Source organism: Sminthopsis crassicaudata, chromosome 6 (genome assembly GCF_048593235.1).
Source record: "Sminthopsis crassicaudata isolate SCR6 chromosome 6, ASM4859323v1, whole genome shotgun sequence".
Taxonomy (NCBI): domain Eukaryota; kingdom Metazoa; phylum Chordata; class Mammalia; order Dasyuromorphia; family Dasyuridae; genus Sminthopsis; species Sminthopsis crassicaudata.
The window spans coordinates 250,729,687-250,745,912 of NC_133622.1; the positions used below are offsets into that span (position 1 = coordinate 250,729,687).

The following is a 16,226-nucleotide window of genomic DNA, read 5'->3' on the forward strand; positions in this document are numbered from 1 at the left end:
TGTTGGGAGAGGGAGCCGGGCACGTGGGAGCCTTCCCAGCCTCCCTCCCAGGGAGGGCTTCCCCTCCAGGGGCGATGGGCCCTGACGGGGGCTGCCGCTGGGCACACGGGAGAGCGTCCCAGCCCCCTCCCAGGGAGGGCCCGTCCGGGAGGGATGGGCCCCACAGGGGCTGCCTCTGTCCACTGCAGAATCTGACAAGGATCTAGCCACACCCGGGGAGGAGATTTCCTGCTGCTGGAAGGACTGCAGCCCCAGGGCAGGACCTCTGGGTCTAGCTCCCAAACCACACCCCAAACGTGCCCCCTAGGTCCCCGCTCCTGCCTCTCTCCTCCCCACATGCGCCATGGCTCCCAGCTTCCGCCCATCTCTCCCACATCCATTCCTCCCTCATCGTCCCTCCCCTGGACCACTGCAGCCCCAGCTCTCGTCTCGCCAATCCACTCTGTGTACAACTGTCAAAGTGGCTCCCCCAAAATGCACTTCTGACTACAAACCCCCCCAAGAAACCCGCCTCCAAGAGGCCCACCTAGGCCCAGTGCACTCAGCAGCTGAGAGCGGGTCATCCTGTGGTCCTCGAGCCTTGCGTTATTTCCCGTCCCCAGCTCCTTCCCACTACTCCGTTTGGTGCCTCCGGCCAAAGGGCCCCGTTTGCTGTCCCCCCCACTCCGTGCTCCCTCCCGGGCCTCCCTCCCCGCCCTCCTCATCTCCCCTTATTCTCCCCACTGCCTGCAAGGCTCAGCTCAGCCTGGGCCCAGGGATCTCTCTCCCTGCTCAGGTTATCTGGGAGCCCTCAGTTCCCTGGGCTGCTCTCCCAGAGGAATGTAAGCAATTTGACAGGAAATGCTGTTCCGGGGCTGGGGCTCCAGAGCAGAAAGCGCTGCAGATAAACATCTGGCCCACTGCTCACAGCTGGACGAGCAGTCCCCTAGGAAGCGAAGGAAAATCGGGCTTCCTCCGCCTCCTGGGCTCCCATGTTCCACATGTGAACCCGCTGGAGGTGGCCCCAAAGTCTCTCTTCATATAGAGAGGAGCCGAGGAGACGCTCGACACAACCCCAGAGGTAATAAAGCAAGTACCTTTGGCTCAGATGGGGAAACTGAGGCTCAAAAGTCCTTCTTCATATAGAGAGGACCCGAGGAGACTCAACACAACCTCAGAGCTAAAAGAGTACCCTTAGCTCATCTTGGAGAAGGAGAAACTGAGGCTCAAAAGTAGTTCTCCTCAGGCCAAACAGCTGGTAATTATCAGTCATGATTCAAACTTGTATCTCACCTGACTCCACTTCTGGTCCTTCAAGACTCAGACTCCCATCTGTAAAACAGCCTGGTAATTACCCAGTCTACTGGGCTGGGCTGCCGTAAGGAACCATGGCTGCCAACTTTAATGTAGCTTATTATAATTATAGATTTCCTGGTTTTCATTCTTTTAACAAACATACATTAAGTGCCTGCTGTGTGCACCGCTGAAGGAGAGCCCAGCCTTTTGAAGCTCACTGTCTCCTAAAGGGAGCTTTCCCAACGCTGATGGATCTTCGGTCTGGAGAGGAATGCTCCCTCCCAGCAATCAATCAGCCCAAAGACAAGGGAAGCTTTTTTTTTTTTTTTTTTTTTGGGGGGGGGCAGGCTGCAAGGCTTTCAGAGCCAGAAAACAAAACAAAATAATCTCTGGCTCCAGGAGCTTCCGCTCTAAAGGCCGGGATTTGTGCACATGTGTCACTATATGGACAATAAATCATAAATCCGAGGTACTGAGGGAGGCCTTGTGATTTTACGGAGCAGAATGAGGGAAAACTCCGTTAAGAACAGCCTGGACAAAGGCACCAAGAGGAAGGTGGCGGGTCCACATTCTGCGCACAGAATGGCACCAAGGGAGCATGAAGATCAGCGGGGGAGAGAGCAAGGCAAGTCAGAAATAGGGTTAGGCCCAAGTTGTGAAGGGCTGGAGGCCAGACAGAAGGAAGAAGTAGGGAGCCAGTGAAGGTTAGTGAGAAGTAGAGTGAATGCGATCCAAACCCACTCACACCCTCGGGGCCCTCCAGGGATTTCCACCCAGTATTGGGGAGCCTCCTGTCAGGATGGTTATCCTCCAGGCTGCCCCTCCGAGGGGACCATGGGAGTGTGCCAGTGGCTTTCACCGTCACCCAGGGCAGGGCCACCTCCTTTTCCATCTGACCCTCCTCTGGTGACATCCTTGGCTCTGTTTCTCTTGCATCATTCTTGCTCTGTGACATCTCGCACTTGGAGCCCTCCCTCCATTGGCTGGACTCTCCATTGACCTTTGGACAACTTACAACTTCCATTCTTCCCAGAACACAGCATTCCATGGCTCGTGGCCACAGACCATTATCCCTCAAGTACCATTCTTAACAAGTTGGGCCCTTGTTCGGAGAGGAAGCCTGGAGTGATTAAAACTACTCAAGCCGTTCCCCAAAGGCCACCCAGCGTGCCCTCTGCTCCTGTTCTCCCAGGGTCCCCTCCAGCACAGTGCCAGGCCACACTGAGCCCTTAGGACAGGCTCGCTGACGGAACGTTCTATTCGGGTCCCAGCGCATTGGCCATTGGCCACATTTGTCAGAAATTCTTCCACTGAAGCAAGGAAGGCTCACCAGAACAATAGGCATTCCTCCTCTAAACACGGGGCCTTCTGCAGGACACCTTTCCAGGCCTCCCCTGCCCGTCCGACTCTAACAGGCACCTAACTATTAAATGTAAACTCTTGGGAGGCAAGGAATGGTTCCCCCCCTTTGGGCTTTGTTGTTTGTTTTATCCCCAGAGTTCAGCACATTGATTTGGAAAGTGAGCCCAGAATTCTCTGGTGGTCTGGATCTGTGCTTGCCCGATAAGAAGGGGGATCTGCTCTGGATGTCTTTGACCCAGCACTAACCACTGCCTCTGTATCCCAAGGAAATCCTCCAGGACGGAAAAGGACCCACGTGTGCAAAAATATCGTAGCAGCTCTTTTTGTGGGGGCAAAGAATTGGAAAATGGGTAGATGCTCATCCGTTGAGGAATGGCTGAATGAGTTATGGTGTATGAAAGTAATGGAATATTATTGTTCCATAAAAAAATTACGAACAAGATGATTTTAGAAAGGCCCGAAAAGATTTACATGAGCTGCCATACTTGCCAAGTGTCTGAGTCCTATGGGATTTGAAGCCAGATCTTTGGGAGTCTGTAATCGGTGCATTAGAAAACCTTGGGATCTTTTCCTAAGGAAGGAAAGATGGTTCAACTCTTCTTGGCCAGGACAAAACTTTCACTATCTGCAAAGTCCTGCTGCTTCAAAGGTTCCCAGATAAGGGGGACTCAGTCAAGCTTTCACTCTACCCACAGAGTCAGACACGATTGGAAAAATGACTGAACAGCAATGTAGGTGAAGGGGGCTGAGAGTATCCGACCAATTGGGGGAAGCACAATGAGTCTCCTGGAGGAGGTGGCCCTGGAGGTAGGAGATGAAATATCAGTCAAGTATGGAGAACAGAAAATAGGTCAACTGGGCCTATTACTGAGGTAAAGAGAGAAACAAGCAGAACCAGAATACAGTGTATACAGTAATAGCAAAATTATGCAATCATACAACTATGGAAGACTTGGTTCTCCTCAGTGGCTCAGTGATCCAAGGCAATCCCAATACATTCTGAATAGAAAATACTGTCTGCATCCAGAGAGAATGAATGTAAATCATTGCCTGCCATGTTCACTTTTTTCTTTTTCTTCTGTTTTTTTTCCTCCTTTCTTCTGCTTTTTTTCCCTTTTGCTCCAATTTTTCTCTCCCAATATGATTCATAAAGAAATATGTATTTTTAAAATTAATATATAACCATAAAAAAGAAAACAATTTAAAAAAAGAATTGTTTAGCGGGTGAATGAGTAGTGGGAGAATGAAATAAATGCCTATAAAAATAAATAAATTTTAAAAAATACAAAACAAAAGGAAGAGGGATCCGCACTCATTTTGCAATGACGAGTCTGGACAGTTTGCTTAGGGGCACTGAAATGCCATACTAGCCAAGTGTCAGAGTCCTATAGGATTTGAACCCAGATCTTTGGGAGTCTGTAATCGGTGCATTAGAAAACCTTGGGATCTTTTCCTAAGGAAGGAAAGATGGCTCAACTCTTCTTGGCCAGGACAAAACTTTCACTATCTGCAAAGTCCTGCTGCTTTAAAGGTTCCCAGACAAGGGGGATTCATTCAAACTTATACTCAACCCACAAGTATTTATTAATTTTCTAATCTAAACTCAGCACTGGGGGCCAGAGATAAATTTAAATAATAATAATAAAGGAAACATGGCAACTCTACACATTCCTGCCCTCAAAGAGCTCACAACTGGGGGGGGGGGGGAGGCTGTATACAAATCAGTCAAATCAAAATATACCAAGTCACCCAAGGGCAGGGGCAGCCGGGTGGCGCAGTGGATAGAACTGCAAGCCTAGAATGAAGAAAACCTGAGTTAATGAAGCCTCTGGACACATCCCAGCCGTGTGACCCTGGCTGAGTCACTTAATGCTCTTTGCCTCAGTTACCTCATGTATAAAATGACTTAAAAAAGAAAGGGCAACCCGCTCCATTTACCTTTGCCAAGAAAACCCCCAGGGGTCATGAAGAGTCAGACAGGATTGGACCCGATTGACTGAACAGCAATGTAGGTGAAGGGGGCCCAGAGTATCTGACAGGATCAGAATGGGTCTCCTGGAGGAGGCGGCCCTGGAGGGAGAAGGAAGATGGCTCCCTGGAGGTAGGAGATGAAATATCAGTCAAGTTTGGAGAACAAAAAGTAGGCCACTGGGCTGGAAGGGAGTGAGGGGAAGTGATGGAAAGGCAGTCTCCAGGGATGGACTGACAGCTTTAATGGCGCACTGAGGCTCCCACCTCCTGGAAGGCCGAGCTCCCAAAGCTTCTTGAGCAGGAGAAAATGTCTTTGCAGCTGGAAGTGTGGAGAGAGAGCTGGAAAGAAGAGGGAGTGGAGATGGGGAGATAATGAGCAATAATGCTGGTGAGATGGTAAAGGTCTTGGCCCCGGTGTGAGTGAAAAGTAGGCAGAAGGGAGAAGCGGGGTAAAGGGTGAAACAGGAAGTAGAGACTGATGGGCCCTGTGGGGGCCCAGATGCCTCCCAGGTGGCTCTGGACAAAAATTGGAAAGTTTTGAAAGGGGAAGGGGCAGAGAGCTCTGGACCCGATGAGTGGGAGAGCCTCCAGAACCTCCTTTTCCAGGAGCCTCCTATTCCAGGGGCCTCCTATTCCAGGGGCCTCCTATTCCAGGGGCCTCCTATTCTAGGGGCCTCCTATTCCAGGGGCCTCCTATCCCAGGTACCCAAGAAGCCCTTGGGGATTGGGGGCTGGAGTCCCTGCATTTGGAGGAATGCCTCCCCTCCAGCTGTCCTCTTCCTGTTTGTTCACAAGGAAGCCCTGCAGGCCGAGGACAGCCTATTATTTAGCCTTGGAAGCTGCTGACCAGCATCCTCAGCCTTTGTTGGGGACCAGAGTCTGGGCCTGGCCTTGTGCAAAGGGGAAGGAAAAGATGAGGAAGTAGGGGGGCTGGAGGTTGAGGGAGGGGAGAAATCACACGGAGTCCTGAGGTTATTTCAGGACACAGTGGTCCCTGGAGGCCCCAGTGGGGCTGGAGCTGGGCTTTGTGGGAAATGCAGGAGTGCAGAAAAATCTTATCTGTTCCCTCGGGCCCCAGGGTGGTAAACCCCATTGGACCCTCCCAAGACCTCGGCTGCCCCCATCCTGTCCCCCATCCTTTCCCGTGGGATTGTTTTAAGGTCTTGCTGTGTGTCAAACCTACGCTCAGGCTGGAGATACCAGGAAAGGCCAAATCGGGGTCCCTGCCCCCTTCTCGGTCTCATGACCTCAGGACTCTGGGATCACCAGCCCTGGAGATGGAAGACCTGAGAGCTCACTTTCTGCCCCGGGACTCCTGGCCCCCCGTACAGGCCCCCTCCTATTTCCCTGGGGAAGGGCCGAGCAGCCCCTGGAGGAAAGGGGGCCGAGCCTGGTTCGTCCTGGCCTGGCACCTGCGCCTGAATCTCGGCCAGGTGCCACAGGGGAGAGGAAGCCCGCCTGCCCACCCACTCTATTCCCTGCCTCAGCCCAGTCCTGGTGACAAGTGACGCTCTCTGTAGAGGAAAGGAGAGTCAGCGGAAGGAAGGAAGAGGCAAACCCAGCTCCCAGCCTCTTGGGCAGATGGGAGGGCCAGCCTGGGGGAGAGGACCCAGGCCCCTAGGAGAGGCAGAGTCCCCAGCCCACAACCAGCCCTTCCTGGCTATTATGGAGTCCCATCTCCAGTTCCCCTTGGTCTAGGAAAGTCCAGGGAAATGTCTCTGAGACTGTGGGACTACAAGGGAGAAAACCGGACAAGAAGTCAGGGCAGTAAGCTACTTGGAAAGATGCCTTCCATGGGCCACCAAGTGATCTCAGTTCAAACCCAGCTCTGACATTCACCGAACTATGTGACTCCCTCTCTCTGTGCCTCAGTTTCTTAATCTATAAAATGGGATAAGTGTGCCTTACCTCCTGCCACACTAAGAGGTAAGGGAAGCAGAGCAACCAGAATAATGGAATTGGAGTCCGGAGCACACAGACCCTTACTATGTAACCCTAGGTAAGCCACTTCCCCTCTCTGATCCTGTTTTCCCAACTGAAAAATGGGGATAAGCTTATCTGTGCTTCCTACCTGGTAGGATTAATTGACTAGACTCAGTTTCCACCCTGACACTCATTAACTTGACCATGGGGAAGTCCCACCTCTCTGAGCCTTCTTAGATTAAACTCGTTAAATTACTCAATAAGAATTAAGGATCAAAGAGCTCTGGGAAGGGCATCCTTACAAGGTGGGTTCCCTGGCCAGGGGCACCTGAGCTTGGGTGAGGGGAGGAGCTGGCTGAGAAAGATCCCTTCCCCCACTCTCCATACAGAGAGGACATACAGCCCCAGCTCCTGGCCCCTCAACTTCCCGAATGAATCTCCTGGGGACAAGCGAACAGCAAACGGACACTGTCACATCCTGGAAGCCGTGACTGTCTAGTTCCTGGGCTGAATTGTCAGCTTCCTCTACATCACAGGGCCTGGGGTTTTAGGGGAAGTTCAGCTCTGCCAAGGATCAGCAAAGTCCTTGCCTGACAAAAGGATTCTGGGTCGCCTCCTCTTTGCTATGGGCCAGGGAGAGGCCGCTGGGAGGAGGAGAAAAATTCCAGAAGTAGGGATAAGTCAAAATAGGGTGTAAAAAATGTCTCAGGGTGTGAACCCAGGGCTAGGGCAAGGTCCAAGGATGAAGGGGTGGGTGAGGAAACAAAAGCAGGGCTTGTTTGGAGTGGAGGTGGAAGGGACAGAGAATTGCCCACTTTGGCTGGGGCACAGTGTTCGTGGAGAGGAAATGTTGGAAAGGTAGGGAGGGCCATGTTAGATTGTGGAGGGCAAAGAATTAAACTTGACCACTGTGTTCCTGGGAAACTGAATGTAAACAGAACATGAGTGTACTATGTACATTAAACTGAACGTGAGGTAAGATTTTGTTAAATGGAAGTAATATATGGAATAGTATGTACCAGAAAAAAAAAATTCAGAGCAGCAAGGATTAGGCAAGAAACAAGCAAAGTAGACAAGAAAACAATAAATAAAACGACTACAATAGTGTCCAAGGAAATAGCAAGAACATTGAATGCTGTGTCAAGATTGACTCTAGAGAGAAACCTCTCCCTTGTTTACTCTAGTTAATAGGACTATGGACATGGAACATCATAAACCAGCAATCTCACGATCACACATACTAGCAATCTTATCAGTTGATGGCATGATTGGTTTTTAGTTTAATGAACTGATTTGGGGTTTTCTTTTATATTTTTTATTGCAAGAAATACTTCTCTGGGCAAGGGATGGGGAGAAATATGGGGTGGGGTGTGGAGAAGGTGATGTCAAAAACAAAAGAAATGAAAAAATAGAAAATAAATCTAACATGCTCTACATAAAAGGGAAGGGGAACAAAAGAAAATGGTTTATGTGAGTTATAGAAAGAGCAGCATCCTATTGTAGATAATGATGATGCTAGCAATAATAAGTAGTATTTATATGAGGCTTTTATGGTTTGCACAACAAACCACACCTTTATAAATATTATTTCACCTTAACCTTAACCTGAGAAGTAGGTGTTATTATCATCCCTAATTTACAGGTGAGGAAACTGAGGCAAAGTATCTTGGCCACAGTCACACAGCTGGTCAATGTGTCTGAGGCTGTTTTCAACTCAGGATAGAGAGCTAGCCTTGGATTTAGCAAGATCTTTCCAATTCTGCTCATTTCCCTCTTCGGGGCCCTTAAGCAACTCTAAGGCTGTGTTACAAAGGAGTTATAGAACAACTTCGCTGGAGGAAGTTTCCACCATTAGACTTCTACCAGTGGATGAAATCCATCAATCATCAACTAGCATTTCTTAAGGCTGGCAAAGCCTCCCAGTATCTGCAAACACATCGCAGTATACTGCAAACCTGTTGTGTAGAGTTTGCTTTTCTTTTTAAAGTGAAGGATATTTGTACACGGCAACAACAATATTATACAATGATCAATTCTGATGGACGACTCTTTCCAACAAGGAGATGATTGAGGCCAGTTTCAATGATCTCATGACAAAGAACCACACCCAGAGAGAGGACTGAGTGGGGAACTGAGTGTGGAGCTCAACATGTCATTCTCACTCTTTTTGTTGCTCGTTTGCATTTTGTTTTCTTACTCATTTGCTTTCCTTTTTGATCTGATCTTTCTTGTGCAGCAAGATCACTGTACAAATGTTTGCCTATATTGGATTCAACACATATTTTAACATGTATAACATATATTGCCGTCTAGGGGAGGGAGTGGGAGGAAAGGAGGGGAAAATTTGGAACACAAGGCTATGCGAGAATCAGTGTCGAAAAATTATCCATGCATGTGTTGAAAATAAAAAGCTTTAATTAAAAAACTTAATTAAAAAATAAAGTGTATGGAAAATTTAACCTGTGATTTTCAAAGCTCTCCTGCCTGTCTATGCATTTGAAGGGGGAAGGGATCAAACCTAGATTTCCTTTCCCTTTTACTTGCCCACATCAGCCCTTCAAAAGCACCCAGAGTTGTAAGGATGTGGGGGGAAACCATCCAGATGCAAAGTCTGGTGCTTTCTGAGTAGCTCTGAAAATCAGAACGGAGTAAGAACAGTATCTGCACCTCTCCCCCAGGAGAGGCTGAATCCCACCCTATATGCTACAAGTTTTTCTCAGAATATCTCTGATTAGAGAATGGGGGGTGGGGGAGAAAAAGGGAGAAGGGAGGAATCGGCTTCTGAGCGTCTGGATTTGAGAGTCAGCTTGGAAGCCAAGGGAGGCCTGAGCTCCAGCCAGAAGGGAGATAAGGAGGAATGTCATTGGTTCCACTGGCATCTCGGGAGAGGCAGCCAGGCTGAGGGAGGCTCCAAGTTCCTCTCCAGACACAGGTCTACTTTACTTTAATCTGTGTCCACCGTCAGGTTACCAAAATGTTTCCTATAACTTGAATTTTGCCTCAACCACAAAGAGGAGAAGAATCAAGGCAAAGTTGGGTAGAAAGCTTAACCTCTGCTCCATGGATGTTGGGAAATTTCTAACTGGAGGCTCAAAGAAATTGTGATTGAACTCAAAGCTTTTCACCTAAAATAAACTCCCTAAGGAGGAAAAAGGAAAGACTTTTGCCCTTCCTCCTCACTTGCAGCTGGTGGCTCCTAATTTATGCTTGGTTTTTGTAAGGGTTTTTTTTTTTTTGGGGGGGGGTAATTGGGATTGACCTCCCCAGCCTCACCCAGAGAGTGTCTGAGGTTAACTTGACTCCAGGGCGGGCACTCTATCCACTGTGCCAGCCAGCCACCCCTACTTTCTACCAGGTTGTGGATATGAATTATGTGTCACATATTTATTCCCAGAAAGTCTTTAGGCTCACAGAATTTCAGAATGCCAGGTATACAAAGGCCAGTTAATAGCGATCGTTATCAAAATCTTATCTCTCCTTAAGCCAGATCCAGGGACCCCAAAATTCCCCTCCCCCTTTAGCCTAATCTCTCAGGTCCATCCAAACCTTGACAAGCTCTAACCGCTTGAAGTCTCCTTATCTGCCAGGTGGAGATAACTGTGCTAATGCAGTTCCCAGGCTGAAGTGGAGGAGAGAACTAAGGTCCTAGAAGAATCCTTAGTTTCTTTCAAAGCTCAGATTAAATATCACCTGCTTCTAGAGGAATGGAAGAGGGATTTATCACATGTTTTCTGGATATTGGGCTTTGGACTACGGGCTTGGGATAGAAAGTTTAGAAAAAACAGTTCCTGTCCCCACAGAGCTTACAATCCCCCACAAAAGATAAGGTGGTTAGAGAAGGGGAAGGGACAAGCATTTTATAGGGCACCTACTATGTGCCCTATAAATGCCACCTACTATGTGCTGGGCACTGTGCTAAGAGCTTTACAAATAGCTGGGTGAGGGCAGGAGGAGTCAGACTGACTGACACTGGCTGGCTGGCTGAGTGACTGACCCTGACTGACTGACTGACTGACTCTGGCTGACTGGCCCTGACTGACTGACTGACTGACTGACCCTGACTGACTGACTGACTGACTCTGGCTGACTGACTGACTGACTGACTGGCCCTGACTGACTGACTGACTGACTCTGGCTGACTGACTGACTGACTGACACTGACTGACTCTGACTGACTGACTGACTGACTGACCCTGACTGACTGACTGACTGACTGACCCTGACTGACTGACTGACTGACTGACTGACTGACACTGACTGACTGACTGGCTGACCCTGGCTGGCTGGCTGAGTGACTGACCCTGACTGACTGACTGACTGACTGACCCTGACTGACTGACACTGACTGACTGACTGACTGGCTGACTGGCCCTGGCTGACTGCCAGACTGACAGGCGAAAGAGAACGGAGCTCCGGGGTCCGCCGGACCCAGGCATCCTCCAAGCAGAGCCACGAGTTGGGCTGGATCCCCCCAAGGCTCCCTCCCTCCTCCTCACTCTCTTTCCTCCCGCTCCCTCCCCCCCCCCCCACTTCGGCCCACCTCGAGGGCCGGGGCGGAGGACGGCCCGAAGCGGCAGCTGGCGGGGCGGAGCCGGCTCGGGCCGGGCTCGGCCGGGCCGGGCCGGAGCCCGAGCGGCCATAGGCTGGCCGGGGACGCGGGGCGGGGCCCGCGGAGGCGGAGCTGTTGGCCCGGGGCCTGGGAACATTTCGGTCCCAGCTGCCGAGGGTCTCCGCCGCCTGCGCCGCCCTTCCCACGTCGCTTCGGACCCGGACCCGGGCGCCCAGCCTGGCCGCGAGCGCCTCCGCGTAAGTCCCCCGGGGCAGAGCGGCCCGAGCGGGGAGAGCGGCTCCGGGGTCCGCGCCGGGCTCCGGAATTTCCCCGGCTGGACAGGAACCCGGGCCGGTCCGGATCCCGGCGGGAGGGAAAGGAGGTCGCTCAATGGGACGGGAGGGCGGGCCCCCGCCCCCGCCAGCTTTTTCTGTCCTTGCTCCTGCACTTTCGGGCGCCGCTCACCCTCCTTCCCGACCCCGCCCCTCCCTTGCGTCTCCCTCTTGCTTCTTCTCTCTCGGGGTCCCAGCTCGGGGTCGGCGCCCCCCCTCACCCGCCGACACCCCCTCGTGGCCCGGGCTAGGTCAGCCCCCCCGCCCTCCGCCGGCCCCAGGGGGAGGGGGCAGCGAGCGCCCCGTATTTTTAGAAAGGCTGAGGTGTGCGCCTATCTTTAGCCTTGCCCTGAAACAGATCCCGGCGGGGCCGGGCAGGGCCGGGCAGGGCAGGGCTGGCAGCGCCCTGTTTGGGGCGTGAGGGCGTCCCCAGAGGAGAGGGCCGGACGGCCCAGGGGGCGCTGCCGCATTAGGAAGCCTCGAGCTGGGGCCCCTTCGTGTCCCTACGTGCCGGAGCCCCGAGCCCCCGGGAAGCCCGGGCGCGCCCCGCCTCCTTCCCACCGCGGGCCTTACGGTCTGCTCCCCCCACGCTTAGGAAAAGGCCCGGGCAGGCTCGAACCCGCAGCCCCGCAGCCGCCGGGCTCTTCTCCATCACCCCGCAAGCACCGGGAGCCAGGACTCTCACCCCGCTCCCGAGCAGGCCGGGCTGGGGCGCGGGGCGCCATCTAGTGGCCTCCTCGACTTAGCGCTTAGCTCGGCCCGGAGGCGAGCCCCGGACTGCGGGGAAATTCTCAGCTTGAAAAAGGCCGGCCCCGGGAGGGCTAAAGGTTAGAGTGAGTGTGAGAGAGTGACAGAGAGAGACAGACAGAGACAGAGAGACAGAGAGAGACAGAGACAGATAGAGACAGACAGAGAGAGAGAGAGAGAGAAAGAGACAGTGAGAGAGAGACAGAGACAGAGAGAGAGAGACAGAGAGTGTGAATGTGTGAGTGTGACAGAGACAGAGAGAGACAGAGACAGAGAGAGACAGACAGAGACAGTGAAAGACAGAGACAGAGAGAGAGAGAGAGACAGAGACAGAGACAGAGAGAGAGAGAAAGAGACAGAGAGAGAGAGACAGACAGAGAGAGAGAGAGAGAGAGAGAGAGACAGAGAGTGTGAATGTGTGAGTGTGACAGAGACACAGAGAGACAGATAGAGACAGAGAGAGACAGACAGAGACAGAGACAGAGAGAGACAGAGACAGAGAGAGAGAGAGAGAGAAAGAGACAGAGAGAGAGAGACAGAGACAGAGAGAGAGAGAGAGAGACAGAGAGAGAGAGAGAGACAGAGAGTGTGAATGTGAGTGTGACAGAGACAGAGAGAGACAGACACAGAGAGACAGAGAGAGACAGAGACAGAGAGAGACAGACAGAGACAGAGAGAGAGAGACAGACACAGAGAGAGAGACAGAGAGAGAGAGTGAATGTGTGAGTGTGACAGAGACAGAGACAGAGAGAGAGAGAGACAGAGACAGAGAGAGTGTAAAGGTGTGTGACAGAGAGTTCAACCTGAGGCGGCCTGGGGCCTGTGCCTGTGAGTGTGTGTGTGAGTGACATAATTAGCTGCAGGCACTTTGCTGAAGGGAGTTGGGCTGAGGGTCCGAGGATTTGGAATGCTGAGCCTCAGTTTCCTCCCTGTAAAATGGGGTTTGAGTCCGTGACCTCTGAGTCACACGCCCGTGTCGGGGCCATCTTCACGTCCTCCTAGGATGGAGGCCCCAGAAGGCGAGGAGTCTGGTTTTACAAGCAGCCGGCTGAGCCCGGAGCTTCCCAGAGGTCCCCCCACCTGTCTCGGGTAATAATTGGCCGGAACGGAAGTCAGCCTCGGCCTCCAGGTCAGCCCGTGACAGTGTGAGAGGACGGGCTGATGTTAAACATTAGTTCTTAAAAGCTTTGGGGTACTGGACAAGGACGGGCTGGATTTGAGGCTGGTCTGAGCCCGTGGAGGGCGCTGAAGGAAAAGGGACTTCCTGGGGTTGCTCAGAAGAAGGGGACCAGTCCAGGTCCTCCAAACCCGGGCCACCTGGTCCTCCCCCAGAGACCGCCGGCCTGGCTTCCACGGCCCCTCCCTCATCAGGTGTGACCAGGTGACAAAGACCTGTCTGGGACACGACACCACAGGACTCCTGGGAAATACTGGTCCCTGGCGCTCCCCATCCCGTTCTTTCCTGTTCAGCCTCACATCTGGAAATGGGTGGACACATCTGGCCCAGAATGAGGCAGCTGTCTGGCAAGCACTTCTGCCCACCCAGGGTCTTAGTTTGTTGTGGAAACGCTCCATCTCTGGGAACAGAGCAAGAGCCTCTCGGCTGAGCCAGGGCATTGCCACCTGCCTCGGGGTGGGCAGGAGGCCGGGTCCTAAATCCTGGTTCTAGAGCTAAAGGGGGGAGAGCACCATGAAGATTTGGGGCAACCCTTACAGGCCAGGCTGCTGAGGGGTGTGGAGGAGGGCAGGTCCTCCCGGTCTTCCTCCAGTCCTCACCAGGAAGTGCTGTGCCAGGATTTCAGGGGTTCTGGGTACAGAGACTGGCCCTTCTGTCTCCGCCTCCCATTGATTTTCTACTGGTCCCCACTTAGTCCCCATCAGGTGAGTCTATTCTCCTAGCGCACATCTGACCTCTTCCTGGGATTCCGTACTAATGAGGACTTTGGGGACGAAGGTGCTGAAGGAGGCCCTGGGCTCGCTCCCCCTGTGGGAGCTAGCTGAGCCCTCTGGGAGTCCTGATCTGGGTGGGCAGGTCATATGAAAGTGCTGCTGTGCAGGACGTACACTCAGGGCCAAGGAAGTAACAGCTGGTGGAAGGAGCTGGGAGTCTGCTGGGTTCCAATTTGGCCGGTGTTATCTCAAGCAAGTCCCTTCTCTTTGGGGCTCGGGTCCCTCTTCTAGAATGAAGGGGTGGGGTAATAGAGAGAGCATCAGCACTGGGATCAGGAGGCCCTGATACTTGCCCCTTACTAGCAGTGTGATCACTAACCAAAACAAAATAAAAAATGAGGGGCGACGTGCGATCCATAAGTCTGCTCCAACAGCCTCTCCCCTCCCTCAAGTTGTTCTAAGGTCCTTCATTCTAAGTTGTCTTCCTCCTCTTCTGGCATTCCATGTTCTAAGAGGAGCTCCCTCCTCTCACTGCTGGGAAACCAGGGGCCCTGATTATCACGGGCAAGAATGGAAGGGGCCAGGACGAGAAACCTGGAATGGCCGGGGACAGCTCCCCACGGGCTGGGCAAACCCTCACCTGCTTCTCCCGTCTTCTCTTGCAGAGTGGGCCGGCTTCCAAGCCTGTGGATCCAGGAGAAAGTCACCTGCCGCCAAGGGAGCCAGGCAGGAGAGCTGCCTCCCAACCGGCCGCAAAGGCTGCTGGCTGCCGCGCTGCCCCTCAGCCGTTTTTAGACTTTAATTTTTTAAACTTTTCCTCAATTCAGTGACTTTCGATCCACTTTGGTTCGGCTTAGCCCTTGCCCCCTTTCGGTCCAACTGCCATTGGTGGATCCTCAAGGGCTGTAGGGAGGCTTGAGGATACCCACAGTCCAGTAGAAATCTAGCCGTGTGGGAGCCAGTTCTTGCCATACCGGGCCCTTCGTGTTTGGTATGGTGATATGTCTACCAAGGTGCCCATTTACCTGAAGCGGGGCAACCGCAAAGGGAAGAAAGAGAAGCTTCGTGACCTGCTGTCATCAGACATGATAAGCCCACCTCTGGGCGACTTCCGTCACACCATCCACATCGGCAGCGGTGGCGAGGGAGACATGTTCGGCGACATCTCCTTCCTACAGGGCAAGTTCCACCTGCTGCCTGGCACAGTGGGCGAGGGGCCTGAGGAGGAGGAAGATGGCACCTTCAACCTCCCCTTCCAGTTTGCCCGGACCACCACAGTCTGTGGGCGGGAGCCCCTGGGGCTCTCGGACGGGCATTCCCCTCTGCTCAAGAACGCCATCTCCCTCCCGGTCATCGGGGGGCCCCAGGCGCTCACCCTGCCCTCAGCTCAAGCCCCGCCCAAGCCACCACGCCTGCACCTGGAGACCTCCCTGCCAACTTGCCAGGAGAATGAGGGCTTGCAGATCTGGAGGACTCAAGAGACTTCCTCTCCCCAGAATGGCTTCCTGCCTGAGCAGGATACGGAGGAGCCATTCCTGTCCCAAGCCAGCTCCCTCCTTTCCCTGCATGTGGACCTGGGGCCTTCCATACTGGACGACGTCCTACAGATCATGGACCAGCACCAAGACTTAGACAGAGTGGAGATCCCCACATAAAACCCCAGGACGGGCAGGACGGCATAGGGGCATTAAGCCTAGGGAGGCAAGATGTGGACATGGGATGGATTTCCCAAGCCTTTACCTCTGGGATTGGAGGCCAGATCATCTCTCGCTCTTACGCCTCAGTTTCCCCCCACTTTGTCTCATGGGAACAGTGACCTTTTGTGAGAGACCAGCAGAAAAGCACTTTGGGACAACCAGGTGCCAGAAAAGCAGCCCGTTCTTCCGGAGAGTTCCTCAGCTCCATTCTCAAGCACCCCAGCCAGCAAACTGCGTGGTTGGGGGAGACCCAATTCTGCCTTTCCTCACTTAGAGCCAGGATGACCAGAGATAGTTGCAGGAAGGACTGTGGGAATCCACCCAGCTCTGGGTAGAAGTAGGGGTACCCTTACTCTAGATTCTAGTTCCCTCCTGGAAAAGACTGCAGGCAATAGGAGCACGGTGTCATCCCTTTCCCTCCCCTTGACCTTGACTTAGAGTGAGCTGTGATGGCAATAAACCATGCTGGATTGGTGACAG

The 16,226-nt window shown here is 52.9% G+C and overlaps 1 protein-coding gene across 1 annotated transcript; it reads left to right on the top strand.

Moving 5' to 3' along the window:
* The first annotated feature begins 11,202 nt into the window (after window positions 1-11,202).
* On the top strand, window positions 11,203-16,226 carry CDC42EP2 (CDC42 effector protein 2). Its single transcript, XM_074273656.1, has 2 exons — window positions 11,203-11,337; window positions 14,715-16,226. The coding sequence occupies exon 2, from the start codon at window positions 15,051-15,053 to the stop codon at window positions 15,702-15,704; it is 654 nt and encodes a 217-aa protein (XP_074129757.1). The 5' UTR covers window positions 11,203-11,337; window positions 14,715-15,050; the 3' UTR covers window positions 15,705-16,226.

Excerpts from the sequence above, each read along its gene's own strand:
- CDC42EP2 (XM_074273656.1), top strand. The coding sequence starts at position 15,051 with ATGTCTACCAAGGTGCCCATTTACCTGAAGCGGGGCAACCGCAAAGGG.